Consider the following 23,746-nt stretch of genomic DNA (forward strand, 5'->3'; position numbering starts at 1 on the left):
AAGGTTTTTTTTGCTGTACAGACTGTTCAGTTAAGCGTTTCTTTAATACCTGTATGTTGGATTTATTACTGGCAGTAAACAGACCAGAGAAGCACATTGTGTTCAACTTATCTTCAGCAACACAATAACACATCTCATTTTCACCATCCTGGTTGATTGCTGGGACCAGTTGTTACCAGTCACAAACACCCAGATTCCACAAACAAACAAAAATGGTTTTGTCTGTTTCCACTAGACTTTAGCTATTCCATGGACTGATGCCTGGTGACCACAGTATTTGACCACCTTGTGTTCAGCGTTAACCTGAATCACTTATGCCCACCGCGACTCTAACTATAATAAAGGCGTTCTAGCAGACAAGATGAATGAATATTAGTTTTTTGGACCAGTATTCCCAACAACACACGAAAACATATTACTAAGAGTTTAAATCATTAGATATGAGCCACTTCCCTCTTGTGGAGAAAGTGTGAAATTGCAGACGCTTTAAAATACATTAGCTTTTAAATAATTTTGTTACCAAACGATTCGAACACTTTTTGTGGCATAATATGATTTTTAAAAAGCAGATATACACTTACCTCTTTCGATATTCTCAGATGTACTTATCTGTCGAAAGAATACAATAGATGAACTTGTAATTCAAATTTATAATAGTAAACTCCCAGTCCAATTTTTTTATTTTAATTTGAGAAATTTTGAATTTCTTTTGCCAGGAAAAAGCACCAAGTTTATTAAAAATGATGTGTAAAATGTATATTAGCTACCTTGTTGACCACATAACATCTACTAGCATTTGCTAGCTAGCAGAATGTGCTACTTGCTAGCATAAAGTTTGGTCAAATAAAACAACAGATGAACAAAAGATTAATTTTTCATAAAAAAATTTATTTAAATATTTAATGTGGATGTTGGTAAATGTTGAAGATACTTCCAGTTCCTGTGTCCAGAGCGACTTTATATAAAGTTCAGTAACCATGTTGGACATTCAGTGAAGGCCGGGTGTTTGATAAAAGTGGTTTTATTGCTAGATACAGATGTAGGTTTTTAAAAATCACTGACCAGCTTAATTGTATGTTGTTGTTTTTTTTCATTTCCCTTTCATTAACCGCCCTTATCCTGGTCAGGGTTGCTGCAGGCCCGGTACCACTTGGAAACACCAGGCACAAGGCAGAAATACCCTGAATAGGTCACCAATCAGATTGTGGCAGGCCTGGTTCTGCTGGGAAAAATACACAAATATAATTGGCATCAAGGCATCAACCCATCTCAGGGCTTCCCTTCTCCCCCTTTCCCCAGACATGGACAATCGTCTGTGTAGATGTACAGCCAGCCAATTCGAGAGACTGGTCTTTGTCACAGAGAACTTGACATCCCTTTTCCCTAAAAACAGCTGAATCATGTGTTTATATGTATGACCACAGCACATTTCTACAGCCTTTTGGTATATCTGAAATCATCTGGGCCCAAACAGAAGCATTTCTGTATAAAAGCTTTCCCTTTGTGCAACAAGAAGTTGAATTTTTTTAATGCAGCTGCAGACCGTGTTAAGTGACAACACTTTTTTCAAAGAACTCCCAAACACATGTTGATTTCTAAATCGGTGTCTAGGGTTTGAAAATTGCGCACACATTCAAGTGGTTTTTGGCCTTCCCCTACCTCAACTGGGATTTCTTTGGATACCCTGAATGTTTTCACAATATTATTTTGGTAAATAGTGAAAGACCTAAATTATGATCAACTGCACTTTGCAATTAAAACTGCACTTTGCAATTATTTATTTTTATCATTTGACAATTCTCTCTCAAAGTTTAGCACAGAGTGGTGAGCAATGACCCATCTTTGCTTGCAGAGACTGAACATTTGGTTGATCCTCCTTTTATTCCATTAAAAAAACCCTCACCTGTTACCAGTTCATCTGCTTCTTGGGGGAGGTTACAGTGGTGTAACTTGAATACTCTATAACCTTTTCACTTTCAACTTTTGCCCTGAAGTCTGAAGAAACATTTTCACTCAGTACAGATTCCCAAAAAGCACTTTATACCAAGTAAATTATACTTAACACCATGTGAAAGACAGTAGTACTATACTTTTGTGTAAAACTGCATTTATTTGCTCATTTATAATTTACAACAATGTATTGTACATTACAAAGTGAGCATACATTTTTCACAAACTTTTTTTTTAATAAGATAAGTAACCATTCATGGCTCTGGCATGCTATTTGGTTATTATGGCTATATGCTTATTCATATATTTAACCGTAAACATTTACTGTAACACTTATACCAACTGAATGGCCTGGAAGTACCTTGTAATCAACCGTTTTTGCACCAGGATGAGCATTAAAGCTTAATCTTCAAATAAAAGATTCCTGAGAGATTGGTAAGCTAAGGAACAATCCACTTAATACTAGTCAAGGATGACTAAATTATTTTTAACTCATTTGATCAGATTTAAATTGTTTAAATTGTCACTCAATAATTACACATTTTGAAGATTAATCTAACAGGTGCATGTCTGCTTGTACTGGTGAGGTGGTAGTGCAATGTAATAGGCGCATGGATATTTGGACACTTAAAATCCAATCTCAAAATGTCAGTACTTACTATTGGACCTTGAGGGGAAACCCAATCCACATGAAATCAGTATTATTTAAACCCACTATCTAGTTTTAATTAAATACCAGATAACATCTCACCGGAGCCAGATAATTAGAATTCTTCTGATTAGCTGGCCTATCTGTGGGGTTAAAAGAGAACAAAAACAAGATCCCGATACTTTGTAATACATTGTAATACAAGGCCTCTATTGTTGCAATAGAAATAAAAGAAAAAAGATCAAGATGTCCTAAATATCTGTATAAGCCACTTTCAGGTCCTGGCTAGAAAGACAATGTTCCTGTAACCTGAGAGAATTAGGGTATTAACATCACAAGCCCTTGTTGAAGTAGACATATCTCACGTGGTCACCGTACTGTGAGATGATGGATTCCCTGAGCTCTGGCTCCAGCTTAGACACAGCCAAAGAGCTTGAACACAGCAAATTGAGATCATATTAGATTGAACACATTCGTACACTGCATCTAAATAACATCAATTAACATGTTATATTACCCAGCTTATTGTTACTGGTTAGATCAAGATTTCTCATTTACCATTGCTGTGGGAACAGTGAACAGGCTGCCGGCACCATGAAGATCAGGCTGTAAATCAAACAGTAAAGGCAATGAAAGACTCGTTTTTCCAGTAACTTCAAGATGACTAATTTAAAAGGGTGATAATTGACAATGTGGCCAAAATCATGAGAGGTGCTATTTGTACAACTATGATATAAATAAAAATCACTCACAATACTCCAACCATCATTACTTGTAACGGTGCATGTAGATATGTAATTTTCTGTCAGAATAAATATGTATAGCTGCTGCATTAACAACATTAAATCAACAATGAAATAGTCTGAATAAAGTTCAAATCTTTATGAAAAAAAGAAGTTCACCTTTTCATAATGTGTAAACACTGCCAGACTTACCTGCATAAATCTGTATTTCTCTAGTCTCTGCATTATAATAGGAAGGATAACTGGAGAAAGAGAAAGCAGACAGGACATTTTTGCTGAAAAAGATAACTCTATAAACCAAGCACCTTGTAACTAATCATGATCTTCAAATACAAAGATTCAGAAATTATAGCTATTTTGAGATTTGCAGCTTTAAAGCTTTGACATTATAGCTAGAAAAACAAGCTGTAGCTAGCAAATAGGTAATTAGCATTGTGGGTGGAACTGTTTGGCATTTGCCAAAAGCACCAGCCTTTTTTTATCTGTAGACTGCTGTACTTACTCATGCCTGGTGCAGCCATGGTGATTCGTGAAATGACAACCTGCGTGATGCCCTTTGCTGCTGCTTTCTGCACATAAAGAACATGAAAAAGTGCTCTCTTTTTTGTTTTACAACAGATATGAAAAGCCTGCTTAGAAACAAAAAAAGCCAACACACATAGAGGGAGTTTAGCTGCACCTATTACAGAGTACATGGAACAGTTGACTCTTGCCAGGTGGCAGCATCCAAGCCCACAGTGATGTTAAGCTTACTTGACTGTGATTGTCAGTCATGTTCCAGCAGCCTTATGTCTGTTTTGGTAGATCCTAACTTGCATCTGACCATCATGACAAATTTTCTCTTAACATAAGATGAAGATTTGGACTTTTCTGCTGACCATGGAAAGACTACTGTTCCCTTTATGTTGACTGTAGCTGTCCTTGTGCCCTTATAATCAGGGCTAGTTTGACTGTACCAATGATATGGCCTCAGTACAAAGTGAAACTTTATAACTGTCCACATAAAATTAATAATTTATTGAATCGGTGTGTTTTATTTTAAGATAGCTTTTTGTACTTTCTATGAAAACTTTAAAAACTTCTTAAAGAAAAACTTAAAACAAAGGACCTAAATTAATGAAAAAATTTTTTTGGACAAAAAAGGGTCTCACCCAGGTGCTCAGGTGGCACAGCGGGATAATCCGCTAGGATTTCCAGGTTCGAATCTCGACTCTGCTACCAGTTGACTGGGTGCCCTCTAGCAGGCATAATTGGCTAATACCTGCAGCAGACAAAATTGGCCTCCAGTCTGCTGAAATGACCAGATTAAAAGAGGGGTGGGGCTGTGTAAGGACCCACAGAAGTGGAGGAGCGCAGAGGTCGGGGCGTGGCTCTCTGTGCGTGAAGCCGACCTCACACGCAAATTCACTAAAGTGTGGGTAAATAAGAAGGGATCAGTAAAACTGCACACACATCGGAGGGAGTGTGTGTCAGTCAAGACACCCTCTCCTTGGACACCGTTGGGGTCCCCAGCAGTAGACTGGCAAAACAGATCTTAAAAAAAGGGTCTCACTAATTGACACAAAATTAACAGTTACAGACATAATTCAAATCCCAAGTCCTTAACAAGCATATCAAAACTTTTAACTGTGCCGGTATTGGCCCTTGTTTGCCAGAACAACTGACACTAGGTAAAAGAATACTCATTGCCTCCAGTGCTCTATAGAAGATTTGTTTTGCTTTACTTCCTACTAGTAAACTTCCTCTACAGGAATCACCGATACTCACTTTTGAGTGGCCAAGTTTATTTCCATTTTCATCCGTAACTGCAATGCCATTCAGAATCTCCCTGCACATAAATAGAAAATGCTGCATCAATTTGACAAAATTAAATGAAGTGAGACTAATGTACAGTAGAATTAAAAAAATAAAGCAAAACATAAAAGCGTAGGACTCACTGTTGTCTCATCATGGGAATATTTACACAGTTAGCTGCAGCTACTGCTGCAAAAGGCACCCAGCGAGCCACCAGGGGTGGAGCTTTCTGGAACAAGATAGAACAATTACCGTTATAGTTTTATCATCACAGTTTTAATCTTTTGGTTAAAACATACTTAATTTATATTGACTGTCTTCAGTATTACTCCGACTAAAATCATTATTGTTATAATAAAAATGCATTTTAGTTGATGAAAATGTTCAGAAGGGTGGTCCAAAACCCAAATGGTCTACAAAGGGTATAAAAATAATGGCTTCTACACAATACGTAGTGCGCAGGTCAGCATATCTAAAGTAATTTAGTATTTATCCTCTAGGGTATGTTTATTAGTAAATGTGTTGCAACTGAGTTTCTAGGTTTATTTTCACTGATTTCACTAGTTCACTAGCAGTTCACTATTTTTTGATAGGGTTGAAGCAGAACCTACACATGTAAATGATGCGTAGATTTGCCAGTATATTAAATGTAAATAGTCTAATTTATATGGAATGTGCGTTGGAGTGCAACAATTCCAAGAGCTTAGTACATCTAGCCTTCATCTTCTTTTAACTGTCAGTTGTCAAATATTTATAAATCTCAGCCTGAGTAAGGATATAATAAATAATTTATGTGCATTTACATATTAAAAAATACCTTTGTATAGAGGTTCAGACCCACAGCTGTTGCCAATGCAGTGCTTGTTGCAGTTGCATAAGCCACCCCAATCTGTCTGGAGGAGGCAGAGACAAGCATGAGAGAACACATACACAGCCCATCAAAACAGCTTCCATTCTTATGACATTCCTATAATTATCATCAAATCATCTTAATGATAAGCAGAAACTACATAACGGTGCAGAGTCTTACTTTGTAGTGATGGGGGAGGCAGCATTGCGGTTAGTGTAGTTTACCAGCGCATTGAAGGACTGATTTACCCACTGCCAAAACACCACAGCCGGCACAGTTCTGGAGTTGAGAATGTGAATACAGGTAGAGAAATGATAACTTAGCAAAATGGCAGAGAAAATGCGTTTTACTTTTTTTTTTAGGCAGTTTTTCATGTAACATCATAACTTCATGTTCATTGTGAGGCTGGGCACCTTACTACCACTCCAGCTATGTTAAAGCCTTTCACATGATATGTGGCAAAACCTTTCTGCAGACTGTGCTACTTAGCAGCAAGATTGAAAACAATACACAATATTGACAATAATATGACAGATTTGGTAGTTTACTCACATGCCATTTTGTGTAATATGTATTTTAGGTTATAACAAGAAAGCTCTGGCGATGGTCATCCTCACCCCCCTAAATAATACTCCCCATCAGCATGCTTTATGAATAATTGTAAATCTTAATAATATGAAGTGTTTTCAGTCTTGTTTGTGCAAAAGCAGTGACCTGTAAAACTGCAGCATGAAGCCAGTGATGGCCATGCCCCCTGGTACTTGGAAAGACATTCTGCCGATTAGGTTCATCCTGTCACCAGTGTCGGGGTGAAATGCTGAGTCATAAAGCTTTTTGGCATAGAGCAACTGTTCCTTAGTGGTTCCTGGAGGAATTGAGCCTGCTCTGAAGAGACACAGAAAGAAGAGAAAGACAGATAAATAAGCAGAGGGAAAACCAAAGTGAGAATGAATGGTGATACACAGTGTAGATGTTGATAAGTTGTTTTTACAAGCAATGTCAAAACAGGTAAATAAAAAAAATTTTGACAAACTAATTTAATTAATCTTTATTTATAAATCTTTATTTATTAATGAATGATTTTTTTATCTATTTAAGTATGTACAGCGCCATTCAGAGGTGGACTTGCTTGTGTGCTGTGGATCATTGTCCTGCTGCACAAATAAACACAAGTAATGAACGTATAAACTCCTTCAGGATTTCATGATGGAGCAGAATTCATATTTAAGCTGTCCACAATCTGCAGAAGCGAAGCAGCCCCAGACCATCCCACTACTACACTACATCATGTATGACTGTATGATGATGGTATAGAGGAATGTAGCTTTATTTTTACGCCACATGTAATGGGACCCATGTCTTCCAAAAAGTTCATCCTTTGAGTCTACCAGAAGTCATCTAGATCTTTTTGGCAAGTGCAAAAAAAACCTTTGTGTTCTTTTGATTAGCAGTTGTTTGTTGTACCTCTGCCATGAAGCTAAATTCTTTAAACGTTCGTCTTGGTTCTTTTGTGACCTCCTGGATGAGTAATCAATGCATTCTTGGTGAGATTTGCAAGTTTTCTCTATTTGGAGTCCCAGAGCCTTTGCAATGACTTTATAACCCTTTCCAGACGGGTTTTTGATCTGTATTTGAATGTCTTTAGAACATGTCATCATGTGCTGCTCTTTAAGAACTACTAGCCTGTTTCACATTACCAGACAGGTCCTATTCAAATGATGTTTGGATTCAACAGGTCTGGCAGTAATTATGCCTGGCTGTGGCAAGTAAAACTGAAGCCAATTGGTTTACTGGTTGGTTTAGTAGCTGGGAGAGTAAACTTTTTCACACAGGGCTGAACAGCGTTTAACCTTTAATCAATGAATTCATTGGAATTAACTTGATTTTTCTTAGTCTAATATTAGCAGTAGTTTAATGTTCTGAAACACGAGTGTGGTAAATATGCAAAATAGAATTGACAAGGAAGCAAATATTTTTTCACAGCACTATACACTCATGTAAACTAAGAGCTTTTTTTTATGGTTTTGGAGGAAATTCAAAAGTTGCTTGACGCGACATCAAATTAGGAAAAAAAAAATCAAATCTGCACTGGAAAGGACTATTTACTGTTGACTATTTACTGGTGCACATTGCCACCTACTGGACTGAAAGGGAAATGGTCATATAATACACATTTGATGTAACATGTTTGAAGGACAGACCCAGAGAATTTATTAGTCAAGCAAAGAGTGTCACAAGCGAACAAATTACTGTTAAATTTGTATTTCCCAAGCCTACATCCCTTCAGCCCAGAGAGCACCGGTTATGTGCTCTTGGACCCCTAGCCACAAATTACACATAATTACTCAAATGTGCTTACCTGCAACTTTCCACTAAGGCTTTTGCTTCATCAAGTTTATTGTTAGGCAGCAGGGCAGTACGACAATCTGTAATGTTAAAGAAGTGTTTAAGGCGCCCCATGAACGTAGACTGATCCCAGCGGGGAGCATCAATGTCGAAGTCACTCGGAACCTCCATGTTGCGCTCTCCTGTCCTCCGTCTCTAAACCAACACAGTACAGCAAAACTACTGAACACACCGCTTTTAAAGCAATAAGCCACGAGAGGCCGTATGTTACTGTGATTTTAGCACGGGGATGACGTTTTTGGCACGACGCGAAGCGGAGTGCCTAAAACTTCTTTCCCCGTGCTAAAATCGTAACAGTAACGTACGGTCTCGAGTGGCTTATTGCTTTTATAAAACGGCGGTCAACATAAAATATAATAAATACAACAATGTTTAATCATAAATGTATTTATTGTGTATAAACTTACAATAAAGCATTCTTCCGCGACGCAAGGTAATCCGATTAACAGTGTTGCTAGGCAACGTGAGGGCGAAAATAACATTAACTTTCTCTATTCAGTGGCGTATTAATATGGAATGATGTGAGGTGGTCCTAGGTGTGCGTTTATCGGGGATTTTACAACGGCTTCGAACGCGGCTCAGCCAATCAGATTTTAGGACCGGAACTATCCGTTTTATAAACTCCATTGACCTCTGAACACTACAGCCCAGTAAAATATTTGTTCTTGTTAATGTATAGACTATGTAAACAGTAAATGAACACAAATCCCCTTGTTCTGTTCTGTTTTATAAAGTAAACAGCTATGAAGTCAACACCGCTATTACTAACCCTGTCAGTAACCAAGCATAATGTAAACCGGTATGCAGTCTAATGAACTAGTCAGTGAACTTTCTTATCGCAAGTTGTGAACTTGTCAAACGTGATGGAAACATTTATTTACATCAACAGCAGAATGTAATGGTTTGGTATGAAACATCATAAGCAGATATTTTAACACTTGATTTTAGGGCATGAAACGTAAGTATGAAACTTCATAACCAGATACTTTAATACTTCATTTTAGGGCGTATTTTGTCCACAACTAAAAAATACACATCCATATGTTTTCGAGCTCTGTGCTCATGCGTGTGAGTGCAGTTTTCAAGCCTGGATGGGTTACATTGTACTACTATTTAGAACTTTTTTAATAGGCTGAACAGTTAAAAAGTTTGATTATTTTGTACTTTTCTGCTCAGTGTTAAGAGTGTTTAAGACTAAGCCATATTTACATGGAAGACAAAGCAGCTTTTTAGTTAGACATCTCTTCTTTACCATCTAAATTGCTAAAAGTAAGACCAGATCACTACCGGCAGACATTTATTTCTAACTATCAAACAAAATAGTTACTAAAGAGTGTTTAAGACTAAGCCATATTTACATGGAAGACAAAGCAGCTTTTTAGTTAGACATCTCTTCTTTACCATCTAAATTGCTAAAAGTAAGACCAGATCACTACCGGCAGACATTTATTTCTAACTATCAAACAAAATAGTTACTAAATGTAAAAATCTAAAATTCTGTTCTGTGATAATTATTCGAAACAAAAAACACCCTGTAAAGACAAGATAAGCCATCCAAGAAAAGTTAATGGTGACTTTAGAATTACAGGTTTATTTGGTCAAATGAGCAGAACAAAGCTGAACCTTGATCAGCATTATGTAACAGAGTGTATATAACACATGCAGACAGACTGAAAGAGTATGACCAGTTTAAACTAGTTACATTTGCAAAGCACTGTGTTTATCTTTGTGTCATTCTCCTTAAACATGGGAATCGGTTTTTTTCAAGTGTCGGAGGTGTACCAGAGTTAGTCAGCATTACTCTTACTTCAAATGCTCTTACTTTAAATGTATTTAGCAGTAGCATGTACACCAATTCAATATCTGAATCCTGAAACACTTAGATCCAAGTTCTGGTACTGTTTGATTTATTTGTCTCACTCATTATGCTTATTAGCAAGGGCTCGTTTAATCAAAACCAATTTAGGTGCATTATAAAGATTAGCAGACAAACAGACATTTTCTTATGACATTATCCACATTTAAAGTATAAAATCAAGAAAAAAAACATGACAGGCATAAGCAAAAGCTCCATGTGGTTGGACAAATTCCTGTTAAATAATAAGTAAAACAATGTATACAAATGTATTGATAATTTATAACCTATGTTCAGACATTTTATACAGTTGGAGTTCTGACAAAATCGTAAATTGTTTAAGTAAGCAGAAATTTTTTTCCACACACTTGGGTAACTACCTTCATATCACGAATTTCAGTTTACCAGGTTTGTTTAACCTTAAAGAAAACTGACAGCACCTGAAGCCTCTCCGTCATTATGTTTGGTAGAACTAGGAACAATCATTAAAAAAAGCAAACTTGGGCACAAACATAGTCCATACATTGTCCAGTTAAGGTAAGAAATGTGGATATACAGTGGGGCCAAAAAGTATTTAGTCAGCCACTGATTGTGCAGGTTCTCCTACTTAGAAAGATGAGAGAGGTCTGTAATTTTCATCATAGGTACACTTCAACTATGAGAGACAAAATGAGAAAAAAAATCCAGGAAATCACATTGTAGGATATTTAAAGAATTTATTTGTAAATTATGGTGGAAAATAAGTATTTGGTCACCCACAAACAAGCAAGATTTCTGACCCTTACAGACCTGTAACTTCTTCTTTAAGAAGCTCTTCTGTCCTCCACTCGTTACCTGTATTAATGGCACCTGTTTGACCTCGTTATCTGTATAAAAGACACCTGTCCACAGCCTCAAACAGTCAGACTCCAAACTCGACCATGGCCAAGACCAAAGAGCTGTCGAAGGACACCAGGAAGAAAATTGTAGACCTGCACCAGGCTAGGAAGAGTGAATCTACAATAGGCAAGCAGGTTGGTGTGAATAAATCAACTGTGGGAGCAATTGTAAGAAAATGGAAGACATACAAGACCATTGATAATCTCCCTCGATCTGGGGCCCCACGCAAGATCTCATCCCGTGGGGTCAAAATGATCATGAGAACGGTGAGCAAAAATCCCAGAACTACACGGAGGGACCTGATGAATGACCTGCAGAGAGCTGGGACCAAAGTAACAAAGGCTACCATCAGTAACACACTACGTCGAGAGGGACTCAAATCCTGCAGTGTCAGGCGTGTCCCCCTGCTTAAGCCAGTACATGTCCAGGCCCGTCTGAAGTTTGCCAGAGAGCATATGGATGATCCAGAAGAGGATTGGGAGAATATCATGTGGTCAGATGAAACCAAAATGGAACTTTTTGGTAAAAACTCAACTCGTCGTGTTTGGAGGAAGAAGAAGAACCCAAGAACACCATACCTACTGTGAAGCATGGGGGTGGAAACATCATGCTTTGGGGCTGTTTTTCTGCAAAGGGGACAGGACGACTGATCCGTGTTAAGGGAAGAATGAACGGGGCCATGTATCGTGAGATTTTAAGCCAAAACCTCCTTCCATCAGTGAGAGCATTGAAGACGGAACGTGGCTGGGTCTTCCAGCATGACAAAGATCCCAAACACACCGCTCGGGCAACGAAGGAGTGGCTCCGTAAAAAGCATTTCAAGGTCCTGGAGTGGCCTAGCCAGTCTCCAGACCTCAACCCCATAGAAAATTTGTGGAGTCCGTGTTGCCCAGCGACAGCCCCAAAACATCACTGCTCTAGAGGAGATCTGCATGGAGGAATGGGCCAAAATACCAGCTACAGTGTGTGCAAACCTGGTGAAGACTTACAGGAAACGTTTGACCTCTGTCATTGCCAACAAAGGTTATATTACAAAGTATTGAGTTGAACTTTTGTTATTGACCAAATACTTATTTTCCACCATAATTTACAAATAAATTCTTTAAAAATCCTACAATGTGATTTCCTGGATTTGTTTTCCTCATTTTGTCTCTCATAGTTGAAGTGTACCTATGATGAAAATTACAGACCTCTCTCATCTTTCTAAGTAGGAGAATCAGTGGCTGACTAAATACTTTTTGGCCCCACTGTAATTCTAAATATTGTTTTTGGTATTTACTTGTGGTGATGTTATTTTGGGCAACATTTAAAGATGATGCGTTCGAGTCTATACAGTGTGAATGGCTGGCCAGTCACTGAGGTAAAGATGGACAGATGGTTAGTGGAATGAATATAGAAGGAATAGAGGAAACACAGTTCTTTGAGATCTAAACCAACACTAAAGCATTGTCTGTTGTCAACAAAGATTGGATAAAAAGCTAAAGTGCTTTGTGGTTTGCAGCACTTTAATTAACTGACAGTGATGCCATGCATGTGTATACAGCCATTTCACAGATAAATAAATAATTTAGCTGTGTAAAACATTCTTTAATGTCATTTAGCGTTGTGGCATGGACTTCCACTTTTGTGTTAGTGATTTTGATGAACTACAGCAGATGATTTCTCTGACTTTATTACAAACTATATGAAACAGTGGTCTCTTTCTAAGGTCAGAAAGAAACACAGATGGTCACATTTAATCCAAAACCACAAAAACAAAAAAGTCTGTATTTAATAATCAATATACTATTTTTACTGTGTAGTTGTGGAACAGTAATAAGAAATGAAAGTACGATAGAACAAAGTCTGTTCATGTTGATAAATGTTCTTGATAAAGTGTATTTACATTATTGAATCAACTTAAGTGTGGCATGAAGACAACTAGAGAGTCAAATCGTTAGTGGCACTTGTATGATAATGTCAGAACTATGTCAGATCTAACTCGCATTTGTATGTAGAAATTGGTAGATTTTTCTTATATCTAATTCTGATCAACCAAAACTGCTGTATGAGTTAAGTTTAATACTGAAGCTGCCACGTTTCATTTTAATTTGGTATGCAATGCATATGTAAAAAGCAAAAAATACATATTGATTATATAAAACACATAGGTTTTTAAATAAATATACCAGTAGTACGGATCATGAATGGTAAACATAACAGTAAGGTAAAGTTGCACTGTAAGCACTAGCAGGAAAGCTGAGCGCAGATGTGGCGGCGCTTCTGGAAGTTAATGTTGACAGTGTCAGTTAAGACTGTACTGATTCTGCATACACACTTCTCCCACTTCATGTCACACAAATGAAACGACACCTCACTGATACTAACCGCTAATGCAGAATTGAAGCGCACTTACAGTAAGGAGGAACCAGGATAGTCTGGGACTGCAGGCTGGATGAATGAGTGAGTGAGTGTAGAAATAAAGCGTGGCCGGGTTGTGCGTGCTAGAGCTAATCACGTGACGCTGCTAAAGTTTTGCGGAAGCACTTGGCGTCGTCCCGACCAATCACAGAACCGGGCGGAAACCGGGCAGGCGGAGACTAGAGACCCGGGCTGCGTCCGGAATCGCATACTTAGAGAGTATGTACTAGATTGGAGGAAGTATGCACTACTCTGCAGGTAAAAAAGTACATACTTCCAGTACAAATTGCATCACTGAAATGAAATTGTGGATGAAAGCTAATTTCCTCAAATTAAACTGTGAAAAATCAGATATGATCATCGTAGGTCCTACAACCCTGGCAAAAACCACAAAAAATTTTCAAATTACCATTGATAATGACACTTTGTCTCCGTCTTCTAACATCCGAAATCTTGGTGTAATTTTTGATAGCAACCTCTCTTTTGACCGCCATGTAAATCACATCACCAAAACTGCTTTCTTTCATCTAAAAAACATAGCACGTCTACGTCCATCACTCTCCTTTTCTGCCGCCGAAACCTTGATTCATGCTTTTATTACATCCAGAATTGATTATTGCAATAGTATCCTTTATGGTACATCTAACAAAATCCTAAAAAAACTTCAGTATATCCAGAATTCAGCTGCTCGCCTCCTTACTCATACTCGCTCCCGTGATCATATTACACCTGTTCTACAAAAACTCCATTGGCTTCCCGTTGCTCAACGCATTCAATTCAAAATTCTTCTATTCACTCACAAAGCTCTCCATAATCAGGCCCCATCCTACCTCACCGACCTGCTCCATCAGCACATTCCCTCCCGTAGCCTTCGCTCTTCTGAGGCTAACCTACTGTCCATACCCTCTAGGACCAAGCACCGGACCTGGGGTGACAGGGCCTTTTCCATAGCTGCTCCATCTTTATGGAATGCTCTCCCCAAACACCTACGAGATTGTCCTGACCTGTCCAAATTCAAGTCACTTCTCAAAACTCATCTATTCAGAGTGGCATTTAACTTGTAACAACACAAAATAAATGCTTTTATTTTTGCTATTCTTTTTAATAGTTTTTATACTTAGATCACGACAGAAATGTGAAGTCCTAGATCCTAAAACTTGTAAAGTTTTCAGTTTCCTGATTGCATGTAAATCTGTCCTGTTTCTGTCTAATTTTAAGAAATTGTTCTATATTTGTTGTTCTCTCTCATAATTTAGCTAATTTTTAATGAACTGTCTTATGCTGCTCTCTTTGTTTTTATCTTAATTATTCTTGATGTTGATGTACTATTTTGATTTTGTACTATGATTTGTATGGTGTATGTACGTATTTGTTTTGATTATTTGTCTTATGTAAAGCGTCTTTGAGTATCTTGAAAAGCGCTATATAAATAAAATGTATTATTATTATTATTATTATTACAGAAGTATGCAGTATGCACACAACGCTGCTAAGCACTACATCCGCCATCTTTCCAACGTCAAGTGATGACGTGGGACGTGATGACGTAATATCACCATGGTTACAGACTCATTACAAACCCCACTCGCCAAACCTTTGGATATTTATCGTGTTTTTGTTATTAATTCGTCTTTAAAATGTTTTATTTTATTTATCTTACTTACACTTGTAAACAGAGGACCGCTATCTTTCTTGTTTCTTATTACGCTTCGAACGCCTACGCAGCTCCAGTTGCATTATGGGATACATTAACGGACCGCAAGTGTGCATCGCTTGCATACTCAAACATGGCTGCCCAATAAGTAGGTCATCCGGGTACTTCTCGCGTACCTCTTTGTGTATAATATGTATTCGGACATACTAACCGCTCTCGCGTACTCATTTCGCGTACTATTGAGTATGGAAGTATGCGCAGCCCCAGAGTTACATTGATAGTGTTGACATACTGAAAGATTGTTGGGGAAACAAGAATTAAACTACTTATGTGTTTATTTAATTGTCTTATTGGATTTAAATTTCAAATTTAAATTTACATGCACGCGTATTGTAACTTTGTACATACATTTGTGCATAAATTCACAATATACGTATTTACACAGATCAGCCAAAATATTAGGATCACATCCCAGAAATGTGTATGGCAATTTTATAACAAAAGGTCATGGTCAGGGGTAGATTAAATGTCCTAATGATGACATTTATTCACAGTACAAGTGTTATATGCAGCAGATTTGGGCAGTTTTGTATAATTTTGATACTGGTGATACCAGGTACATCTTGGTATTTTTTGTTAGAATGTGCATATGGAAACAGGCATCAAAACTGGACATCTAACCAATAGAAGAAGGTCAACTGGTCTGACGAATCCTGTTTCTTTCAAGATCACATAGACAGAAGGGTTCATATGCATTGTTTATTCACAGAACAAATGCATTGTATGACAACCCACCTCACAATATACACAAGTTGAAGGACCTGCTTGTAACATCCTGGTACAAGATATCACAAGATTCCTTCAGATGTCTTGTGAAGTCTCTGTGGGTCAGAGCTCTTATAAAAGCATATAAGGTGGGTGGTCCTTATGTTCTGGCTCACCAGTGTAGAAAGTTGGCTTGGATATGGATTAGTGTTTTGTCTGGCACAAGAAAGGTTAAGCTCAAGACCAGAAGAATACTACCACCACAGTCAAGCATGGAGGTGTGTCAGTGATGATGTGAGGACATCTTTCTTCTGCTCCCTGTATTATCCTGAAGTGGCCTTCTAAAACACATGTGTCAAACTCAAGGCCAGCTGGTCGAATCCGGCCCTCCACATCATTTTAAGTGGCCCGCGAGAGGTTAAAAGGCGTACGATTGTCTTGAAATCCATTGTAAAATCGTACATAAACTACATTTCACACAATGCATGACGATTTTGTGACCTGCAAAGTGACCGCATCCCGCCACTAGAGGACAGTATTTCCACATCAGTGCTTAACTAAGGCGGTTTTCAAAACAAGTGATGTTGAGAAATATCTACAAATAATTCCAAAATGTCCAAGAAGAGAAAACTGATGCAGAAGGAAGGCAATAATTAAAAAAGTTGTTTAAATTGTTTGTGCTTCCTTCGAACTCCCCTTCGAACTCCGGTTACCTCCCACCTCCCAAAAACATACAAAATGTATATTTGCTCTAAAATGCCTCTGTGTGTAAGTCAGTGAATTTGCGTGATGGCCTTATCTGTTACTGCTTTGAGGCAGTGTTTCATTAGGTGTTAGTACTCCCGTGGTCTTGACTAGTATAAAGCGTTATGTAAAAACGTAAATGTAAATGTAAAAAATGTAAATAATTGTAATCCCAGTTTAAAAGTTGTTGCACTGTAAATAAATAAAACAAGAGACTCCTGAGTCCTGAGTCCTGACTCTCTGTGCTAGTGAAATCCGTCATCTGTGCTCTACGTGTGTTGTGTGTACTACGTCATCAACGGCCCATAGTAACAGCGCAGTGGCGTCTCGAGGAGAAGCAATCACAACATGGTGAGTTAAATCCTTATTATACAGCGTATCTTTCATAATATACATGAAACACTCTACACACCGCAGTATCACATCATACTCCGCTTCAGCCGTTTAATCCAGCAATATTTACATCTGTACATGTGTAGCTCTGACAATATCTAAGAATACGAATAAGCATGAGCAGCGCTTCTAGTTAAATCTCTATTAAGATTAATTACCTAACCGTTACCTAACGCCAGATCGAGCACTGTATTCACTGATCCAGCTGTATTCTTACTACTACGTGTTACATTACCGGTTTTATATCGTATTATGTCAAAAATATGGGATAAAGTAATCGCATAATGTGTGCAAGATCATAGGATACAAGAGAATAACGAAGGATGGATGCAGTTGATCAGCTTTATGCCTGAACTCATGTTTATCTTAGTAGAATATAAGGCAAGAACATCAGACTAAATATGATTATTTTAAAAATAATAGACACATCAAAACATTTAATTTAATTTTGTTGTTAAAACACGTATGCAACAATTCATTTATTTATTTATTAGGATTTTTTAACGTCATGTTTTACACTTTGGTTACAGTCATGACAGAAACGGTAGTTACTCATTACACAAGATTTATCAGTTAACAAATTTAATGCCAAACACAGTCATGGACAACTTTGTATCTCCAGTTCACCTCACTTGCATGTCTTTGGACTGTGGAAGGAAACCCATCCAGACAAAGGGAGAACATGCAAACTCCCCACCTGGGGATCGAACCCAGGACCTTCTTGCTGTGAGGCGACAGTGCCACCCACTGAGCTACTGTACCGCGCCCGTATGCAACAAATTTTAATAAAAGTAGCATAAAAGCATGTTCAGTTTAAATCAAAAGCCTTACATTGCTCTGCCTTACATGAACCTAGGTGTCTTATCCCATGGCGACGTAAAGCTTGTTTGGCTGTAAAAAATGTCAACCATATTCTAGCAGGTTCTAATTAATGACAGACGAGTTTCCTTATCAGTTGATATATTTAGCTGCCCTTTGGATTATATATATCATAAGACAAATTTACTTTTAGTATAGGGTTACCAGCTATAGTCAGTCATAATCACTAACATTGACCTAGAAGGTCATGACAAAAAAGTGAAGTTACATATATATTAAAACATGTTGCTGTTTGTATATTTTGTCCAAAAAGGATGACAGTTAACAAAAGACTAATAAAATAACCTAGATTCTTGAAAGCTTTTTGCACAAAGTGTATATGTTCCAATAATTCGGTTACTGACAAAAGAACATTTGCTGAAATAATTAAAATTCACAGACTGCCATGTACTCTCTTTACTGGCTGGGTCGGTTTAAAACATTGATGCTTGACTACAAAACCAAATATTTACCAGCCCCATCCTACTTTGATATGGTGCACTTATTAAACCTTGTTCTGTACCCTTAGAGCCACAAATCTGACCCATCTTGATTCATCCCTCAAGGAAGAACTCAGATCTTAAGAAAGATAGGCATCAAGACTAAACACTAAAAACTTACCTTGCACTTAACAACAACATCTCATTTATTGAAAAAACATTTTGTTTTCTACCTATAGTTTCTTAAACTAGGTAATGTATATTAAGTAAGCACTTTTGTAAGTCGCTCCGATTAAGAGCATCTGCTAAATGTTATAAATGTAAATGATTCACTTACTGCACATTCCCTTCTTGCTAAAAGAAGGTCTGCAGTACCTCAAAAAGAAAGTGACATAAATGTAAACAGTTTCAATAATGTCCTTGTTTCAGGGTTTGCTATCGATTTTGCGAAAACTGAAAAGTTCCCCTGACCAGGAAGTCCGCATTTTGCTTCTTGGGTTGGACAATGGAGGCAAGACCACTCTGCTCAAACAGCTGGCCTCAGAAGATATCAGCCATATTACACCAACACAGGTCAGTTACAGTCTAACCTTCAAATTTTTTTACCACTCTTATCTACTGAGTAAGAATAAATGACCACTGTATGATATACAAGCACAGTTTATTGTGCTCTTGCTTTTTTTTAATTGCAGTTCTTTTAGGATTCATAAAATCTGTTATGAAATGGTTCTAGGGTTTCAACATCAAGAGTGTGCAGTCTCAGGGATTTAAACTGAATGTCTGGGATATTGGTGGGCAAAGAAAGATCAGACCCTACTGGAGGAACTATTTTGAAAATACAGATCTTCTAGTACGTTTTACAGTCATCAGTAAATACATTATTATCTATAAATGCAGTTCACCTTTTAAGTTGTCTTTTGAAATTATATAGTTTTTGTTTCTTTGTTTTTCAGATCTATGTAATTGATAGTGCAGATCGCAAACGATTTGAAGAAACAGGCCAGGTATTGCTAATGCCACTGCTAGCTTTTATGTTGTGTATATATAATGTAATTTTTTTACATAAGTTATATTTTGAGCTTCTGTTCATAGGAGCTGGCCGAGTTACTAGATGAGGAGAAGCTTAGTGGTGTTCCAGTCCTTATCTTTGCTAATAAACAGGACCTACTCACTGCAGCACCTGCTTCTGAAATTGCTGAAGGACTAAACTTGCACACCATTCGGGATAGAGTATGGCAGATCCAGGCCTGTTCAGCTCTCACTGGAGAGGGGGTCCAGGTAATTATGAGGATGCTGCAACATGTTTTTCCGAAGTTGTTTTTCTATTGGACGCTTAAAACGGCCCCAAACGGAAAAACTCGCAAGTTACTGAATTTGTTCAAAAGTACCATTAGGTTGTGTTTATGCAAACTAGTACAGGTTATGCTCAATGATAAAACCACACCCTGTATTAATAAAATGATTCCTTTGTGTTACAGGATGGCATGAACTGGGTGTGTAAGAGTGTGAATGCAAAAAGGAAGTAGACCTGCTTATTCCTGATGCATTTCCTTTGGGAAGACCAGTGTGTACTTTGAATGTATAAAATATACTTATGTACAGCATTGAAAAGCTTAAAAGGATGAAAGAAATCTCTCTGAAACAGAATATATATTTTTCATTTGCTTATCCCTCAACATCTGCTGTGTTGAAAGAAAATACACACAAAGACACCAGGGTCATTTTATACTCTCAGCTTCCAGAATAAATTTTACCTAAATACTTGTCTTATTATGGCTTACAATTTGTTGATAATGTATTTATCAATGTGTTATATAAAATACTTACATTTCACACCTTAAATCATGTTTGACACTTTAGAGCAACATTATTATATAGTATATTTTTGAAAAGCAGAAGTCACCTGTGATTTTGCTGTACTTGTCCAAATCTGATACTGTGACAGATTTATTTACAGTTATTGCTTTATAGTAGCTTGATTTGATGACCAAGATGACCATTTTTGTCACTACATCTTTTATGTAGTTTTTTTTTACTGTATTGTTCTTTTTGTAACAATTATGGAAACTGTAGAATGCTTTATTGTAGTGTGTTTTGCAAAAACTTACTAGGTTATTTATAACTACTAGGTGGCACGGTGGCTCAGTGGGTAGCACTGTCGCCTCACAGCAAGAAAGGATCTAACCCAGGTGGAGCAGTCCGGGTCCTTTCTGTGTGGAGATGTTTGCATCTCTCTGTCTGCGTGGGTTTCCTCCGGGAGCTCCAGTTTCTCCCCACAGTCCAAAAACATGCAAGTGAGGTAAATTGGAGATACAAAATTGTCCATGATTGTGTTTGACATTAAACTTGTGAACTGATGAATTTTGTGTAACGAGTATCTATCGATTCTGTCATGAATGTAACCAAAGTGTGTAAAACATGACATTAAAATACTAATAAATAAATACAATTACTATAATTATTTTTCAAAAAGTATGATAAAACATTACAACTATACAGCCACATTTACATAGTGCATTTCATTTTTATGAAATCTAAGTATCTGAATTATCTATAAAAAATGTCAAATGTTTCCATGTTATATCTGAATTGATTGCTGTTGTATGTGTAACTAAAGGGACTAAAATGAAAAAGCCTGGTAATATTGTGTGAGCTCATTTTGTATCTATTAAATATAAATTTTGTTCTTGCACATTTTATATTGTTTTTATTCATGGTTTACTTTGTTCTATGTTGCTCTCCCAGAGGTCGTATGTTTCTCTCTGCTTGCATTACCATCCCCCATTAAGCTCTGAAACAGATGGCGCTGAAAACTCAGGTGCTTTACTATATACTGCAACACCTCTTACCTACACTGTATCTGCTTCTAATGTACTCTTGTTTAACACTAACTATGGTACACACACACACACACACACACACTATTGCTTATAGGTGTATAAAATCAGCATTAGGTGATGAAGTTGGTCTCTGTTTGTATTCATTTTTTTTTTTCCAGAACTACCATTGAAAACCTCTATAAAGTAAACATGCATTGGTGCATGTCCCCTGTGTTTTATCCTAATTGATGTATTTAAATCCCTGTACATAGGGTTGTGGGGTTTGTTTAGCTCAATTGTAAATCTTCATCATGTATTACAGTTAAAAAAAGTGCAGGTGAGTGCAAACTGTTTTGGAAATGAGTTTGTAGTCATAAAACTCACATGTACTTAATTGGGGAAAAGCAGGTGCATTTTTGTTTTTAACACAAAGTCTAAACATTATAACCACCCGAACAGACTATAAATATCAGGTATTTCAGTTAAATGTAAGTGAATAAGGCTGTTTTTTTTAAAGCCCAAACCAGGCCCATTATATGCTACATTCTGGTAATGGGGCTACAAATGTATCTAAATTGCATGCTTAAATGTAAACAAACCTATCCAGTGTGCTCATCCCACCCACACACCTGAGCTTTTTGAGTGACACTCTTAAGCTGACACATGTACTCTTTGCATGAGACGCTGTGGCTTTATTAAGCCTAAATAAATCCTTTCAGTGTCATTCTCTCTGAGATAGGTAATTAAATAGACCGTCCTACATCTCTCTGCAGCTTCACTAGTAAGCATGCCCATATCCAGAGCTCTTATATTCAGTCTTTTTACATTTACATCTGTAGCATTTAGCAGAGGCTTTTATCCAAAGCGACTTGCAATTATGACTGAATACAGTTTGAGCAATTGAGGGCTAAGGGTTTTGCTTAGGGGCCCAACAGTGGCAACTTGGCAGCAGTGGAGCTTCAACTGGGAACTTTTGGATTACTAGTCCAGCACCTTAACCACTGAACTACTACTGCCCACATTTTTTTTCTCTTTTTTTCTTAATCTGCCATCCATATACATCAGAATGAAAAGTCTTAACAGAATACTGGTCTTCTTTATATTCTGCTTATAGAACAAAAGACCCTATTGTAATCAGTGTAACAACTGCAAGGTCTTCATTCCTTTCATTTGGGATTGCTAGCACCTTTTTTGGCCCCAGGCATGCTCTACAAAATTGAATGATTACTTCGATTTTCAAAATTAAAGTAATGAAGCTTTAAGTAATTACACTGAGTTTTAATGCATGGTAGGTGCCAATTTAAAAAGCAGAATACCCAAACTCCTTTTAATAATTTATTTATTTATTAGGGTTTTAAAGTCATGTTTTACACACTTTGGTTACATTCATGACAGTAACGGTAGTTACTCATTACTCAAGGTTAATCAGTTCACAAGTTTTTAATATCAAATGGACAATTTTATGTATTTCATAACTGCGTTCAAAGTGCATTTGTAATATTTCAAAATATTGTAATTTTTTTAATTAAAATTCTATTACATTTGTATATACAAGACATTTTTGCTCTATGGGATTCGCATAAAGCATAGAATTACTATCTGTAAAGTAACATTGTTTTTAAAATATCATTTTAAAAATGTCTATATTGCATTGTTTGATATAAACACAATGCCTATTCTTATTGTTTTATAAAATATATAATATATATACAGTGTATCACAAAAGTGAGTACACCCCTCACATTTCTGCAGATATTTAAGTATATCTTTTCATGGGACAACACTGACAAAATGACACTTTGACACAATGAAAAGTAGTCTGTGTGCAGCTTATATAACAGTGTAAATTTATTCTTCCCTCAAAATAACTCAAAATACAGCCATTAATGTCTAAACCACCGGCAACAAAAGTGAGTACACCCCTAAGAGACTACACCCCTAAATGTCCAAATTGAGCACTGCTTGTCATTTTCCCTCCAAAATGTCATGTGATTTGTTAGTGTTACTAGGTCTCAGGTGTGCATAGGGAGCAGGTGTGTTCAATTTAGTAGTACAGCTCTCACACTCTCTCATACTGGTCACTGAAAGTTCCAACATGGCACCTCATGGCAAAGAACTCTCTGAGGATCTTAAAAGACGAATTGTTGCGCTACATGAAGATGGCCAAGTCTACAAGAAGATTGCCAACACCCTGAAACTGAGCTGCAGCACAGTGGCCAAGATCATCCAGCGTTTTAAAAGAGCAGGGTCCACTCAGAACAGACCTCGCGTTGGTCGTCCAAAGAAGCTGAGTGCACGTGCTCAGCGTCACATCCAACTGCTGTCTTTGAAAGATAAGCGCAGGAGTGCTGTCAGCATTGCTGCAGAGATTGAAAAGGTGGGGGGTCAGCCTGTCAGTGCTCAGACCATACGCCGCACACTACATCAAATTGGTCTGCATGGCTGTCACCCCAGAAGGAAGCCTCTTCTGAAGTCTCTACACAAGAAAGCCCGCAAACAGTTTGCTGAAGACATGTCAACAAAGGACATGGATTACTGGAACCATGT

General features: G+C 37.4%; 2 protein-coding genes across 4 annotated transcripts; one reads left to right on the plus strand and one right to left on the minus strand.

Moving 5' to 3' along the window:
* Window positions 1-2,084: 2,084 nt before the first annotated feature.
* sfxn2 (sideroflexin 2) lies at window positions 2,085-14,052 on the minus strand. 3 transcript variants are annotated; one of them, XM_063003008.1, is made up of 12 exons: window positions 13,936-14,052; window positions 8,346-8,525; window positions 6,701-6,871; window positions 6,167-6,265; window positions 5,954-6,029; window positions 5,280-5,365; window positions 5,110-5,170; window positions 3,845-3,911; window positions 3,535-3,584; window positions 3,352-3,401; window positions 3,158-3,205; window positions 2,085-3,031 (listed from the first exon to the last, which is right to left on the minus strand). In XM_063003008.1, exons 2-12 carry the CDS (start codon window positions 8,501-8,503, stop codon window positions 2,932-2,934), a joined length of 966 nt encoding a protein of 321 aa, XP_062859078.1. In that variant the 5' UTR covers window positions 8,504-8,525; window positions 13,936-14,052; the 3' UTR covers window positions 2,085-2,931. The 3 variants fall into 3 exon arrangements, with proteins under 3 accessions (XP_062859078.1, XP_062859077.1, XP_062859079.1); XM_063003007.1 differs by lacking the exon at window positions 13,936-14,052 and adding an exon at window positions 13,522-13,602 and having other exon boundaries at window positions 8,346-8,527; XM_063003009.1 differs by lacking the exon at window positions 13,936-14,052 and adding an exon at window positions 8,800-8,989.
* A 2,907-nt stretch (window positions 14,053-16,959) lies between these two features.
* Window positions 16,960-21,247, plus strand: arl3b (ADP ribosylation factor like GTPase 3b). Its single transcript, XM_063003726.1, has 6 exons — window positions 16,960-17,040; window positions 18,810-18,953; window positions 19,114-19,230; window positions 19,334-19,384; window positions 19,473-19,658; window positions 19,859-21,247. The coding sequence occupies exons 1-6, from the start codon at window positions 17,038-17,040 to the stop codon at window positions 19,904-19,906; spliced, it is 549 nt and encodes a 182-aa protein (XP_062859796.1). The 5' UTR covers window positions 16,960-17,037; the 3' UTR covers window positions 19,907-21,247.
* Window positions 21,248-23,746: the final 2,499 nt, after the last annotated feature.

This window comes from Trichomycterus rosablanca, chromosome 10 (genome assembly GCF_030014385.1).
Source record: "Trichomycterus rosablanca isolate fTriRos1 chromosome 10, fTriRos1.hap1, whole genome shotgun sequence".
NCBI classification, from domain to species: domain Eukaryota; kingdom Metazoa; phylum Chordata; class Actinopteri; order Siluriformes; family Trichomycteridae; genus Trichomycterus; species Trichomycterus rosablanca.

What these genes read in the sequence shown, in the direction of transcription:
- arl3b (XM_063003726.1), top strand. An exon ending in GCCATATTACACCAACACAG is followed by an intron (nt 18,954 to 19,113) that starts GTCAGTTACAGT and finishes AAATGGTTCTAG; the next exon opens with GGTTTCAACATCAAGAGTGT. An exon ending in TTGAAAATACAGATCTTCTA is followed by an intron (nt 19,231 to 19,333) that starts GTACGTTTTACA and finishes TTTGTTTTTCAG; the next exon opens with ATCTATGTAATTGATAGTGC.
- sfxn2 (XM_063003008.1), bottom strand. Translation starts at nt 8,503, where the DNA reads ATGGAGGTTCCGAGTGACTTCGACATTGATGCTCCCCGCTGGGATCAG. An exon ending in GTCTGAACCTCTATACAAAG is followed by an intron (nt 5,366 to 5,953) that starts GTATTTTTTAAT and finishes ATCTTGTTCCAG; the next exon opens with AAAGCTCCACCCCTGGTGGC. An exon ending in ATAAACTTGGCCACTCAAAA is followed by an intron (nt 3,912 to 5,109) that starts GTGAGTATCGGT and finishes CTTTATGTGCAG; the next exon opens with AAAGCAGCAGCAAAGGGCAT.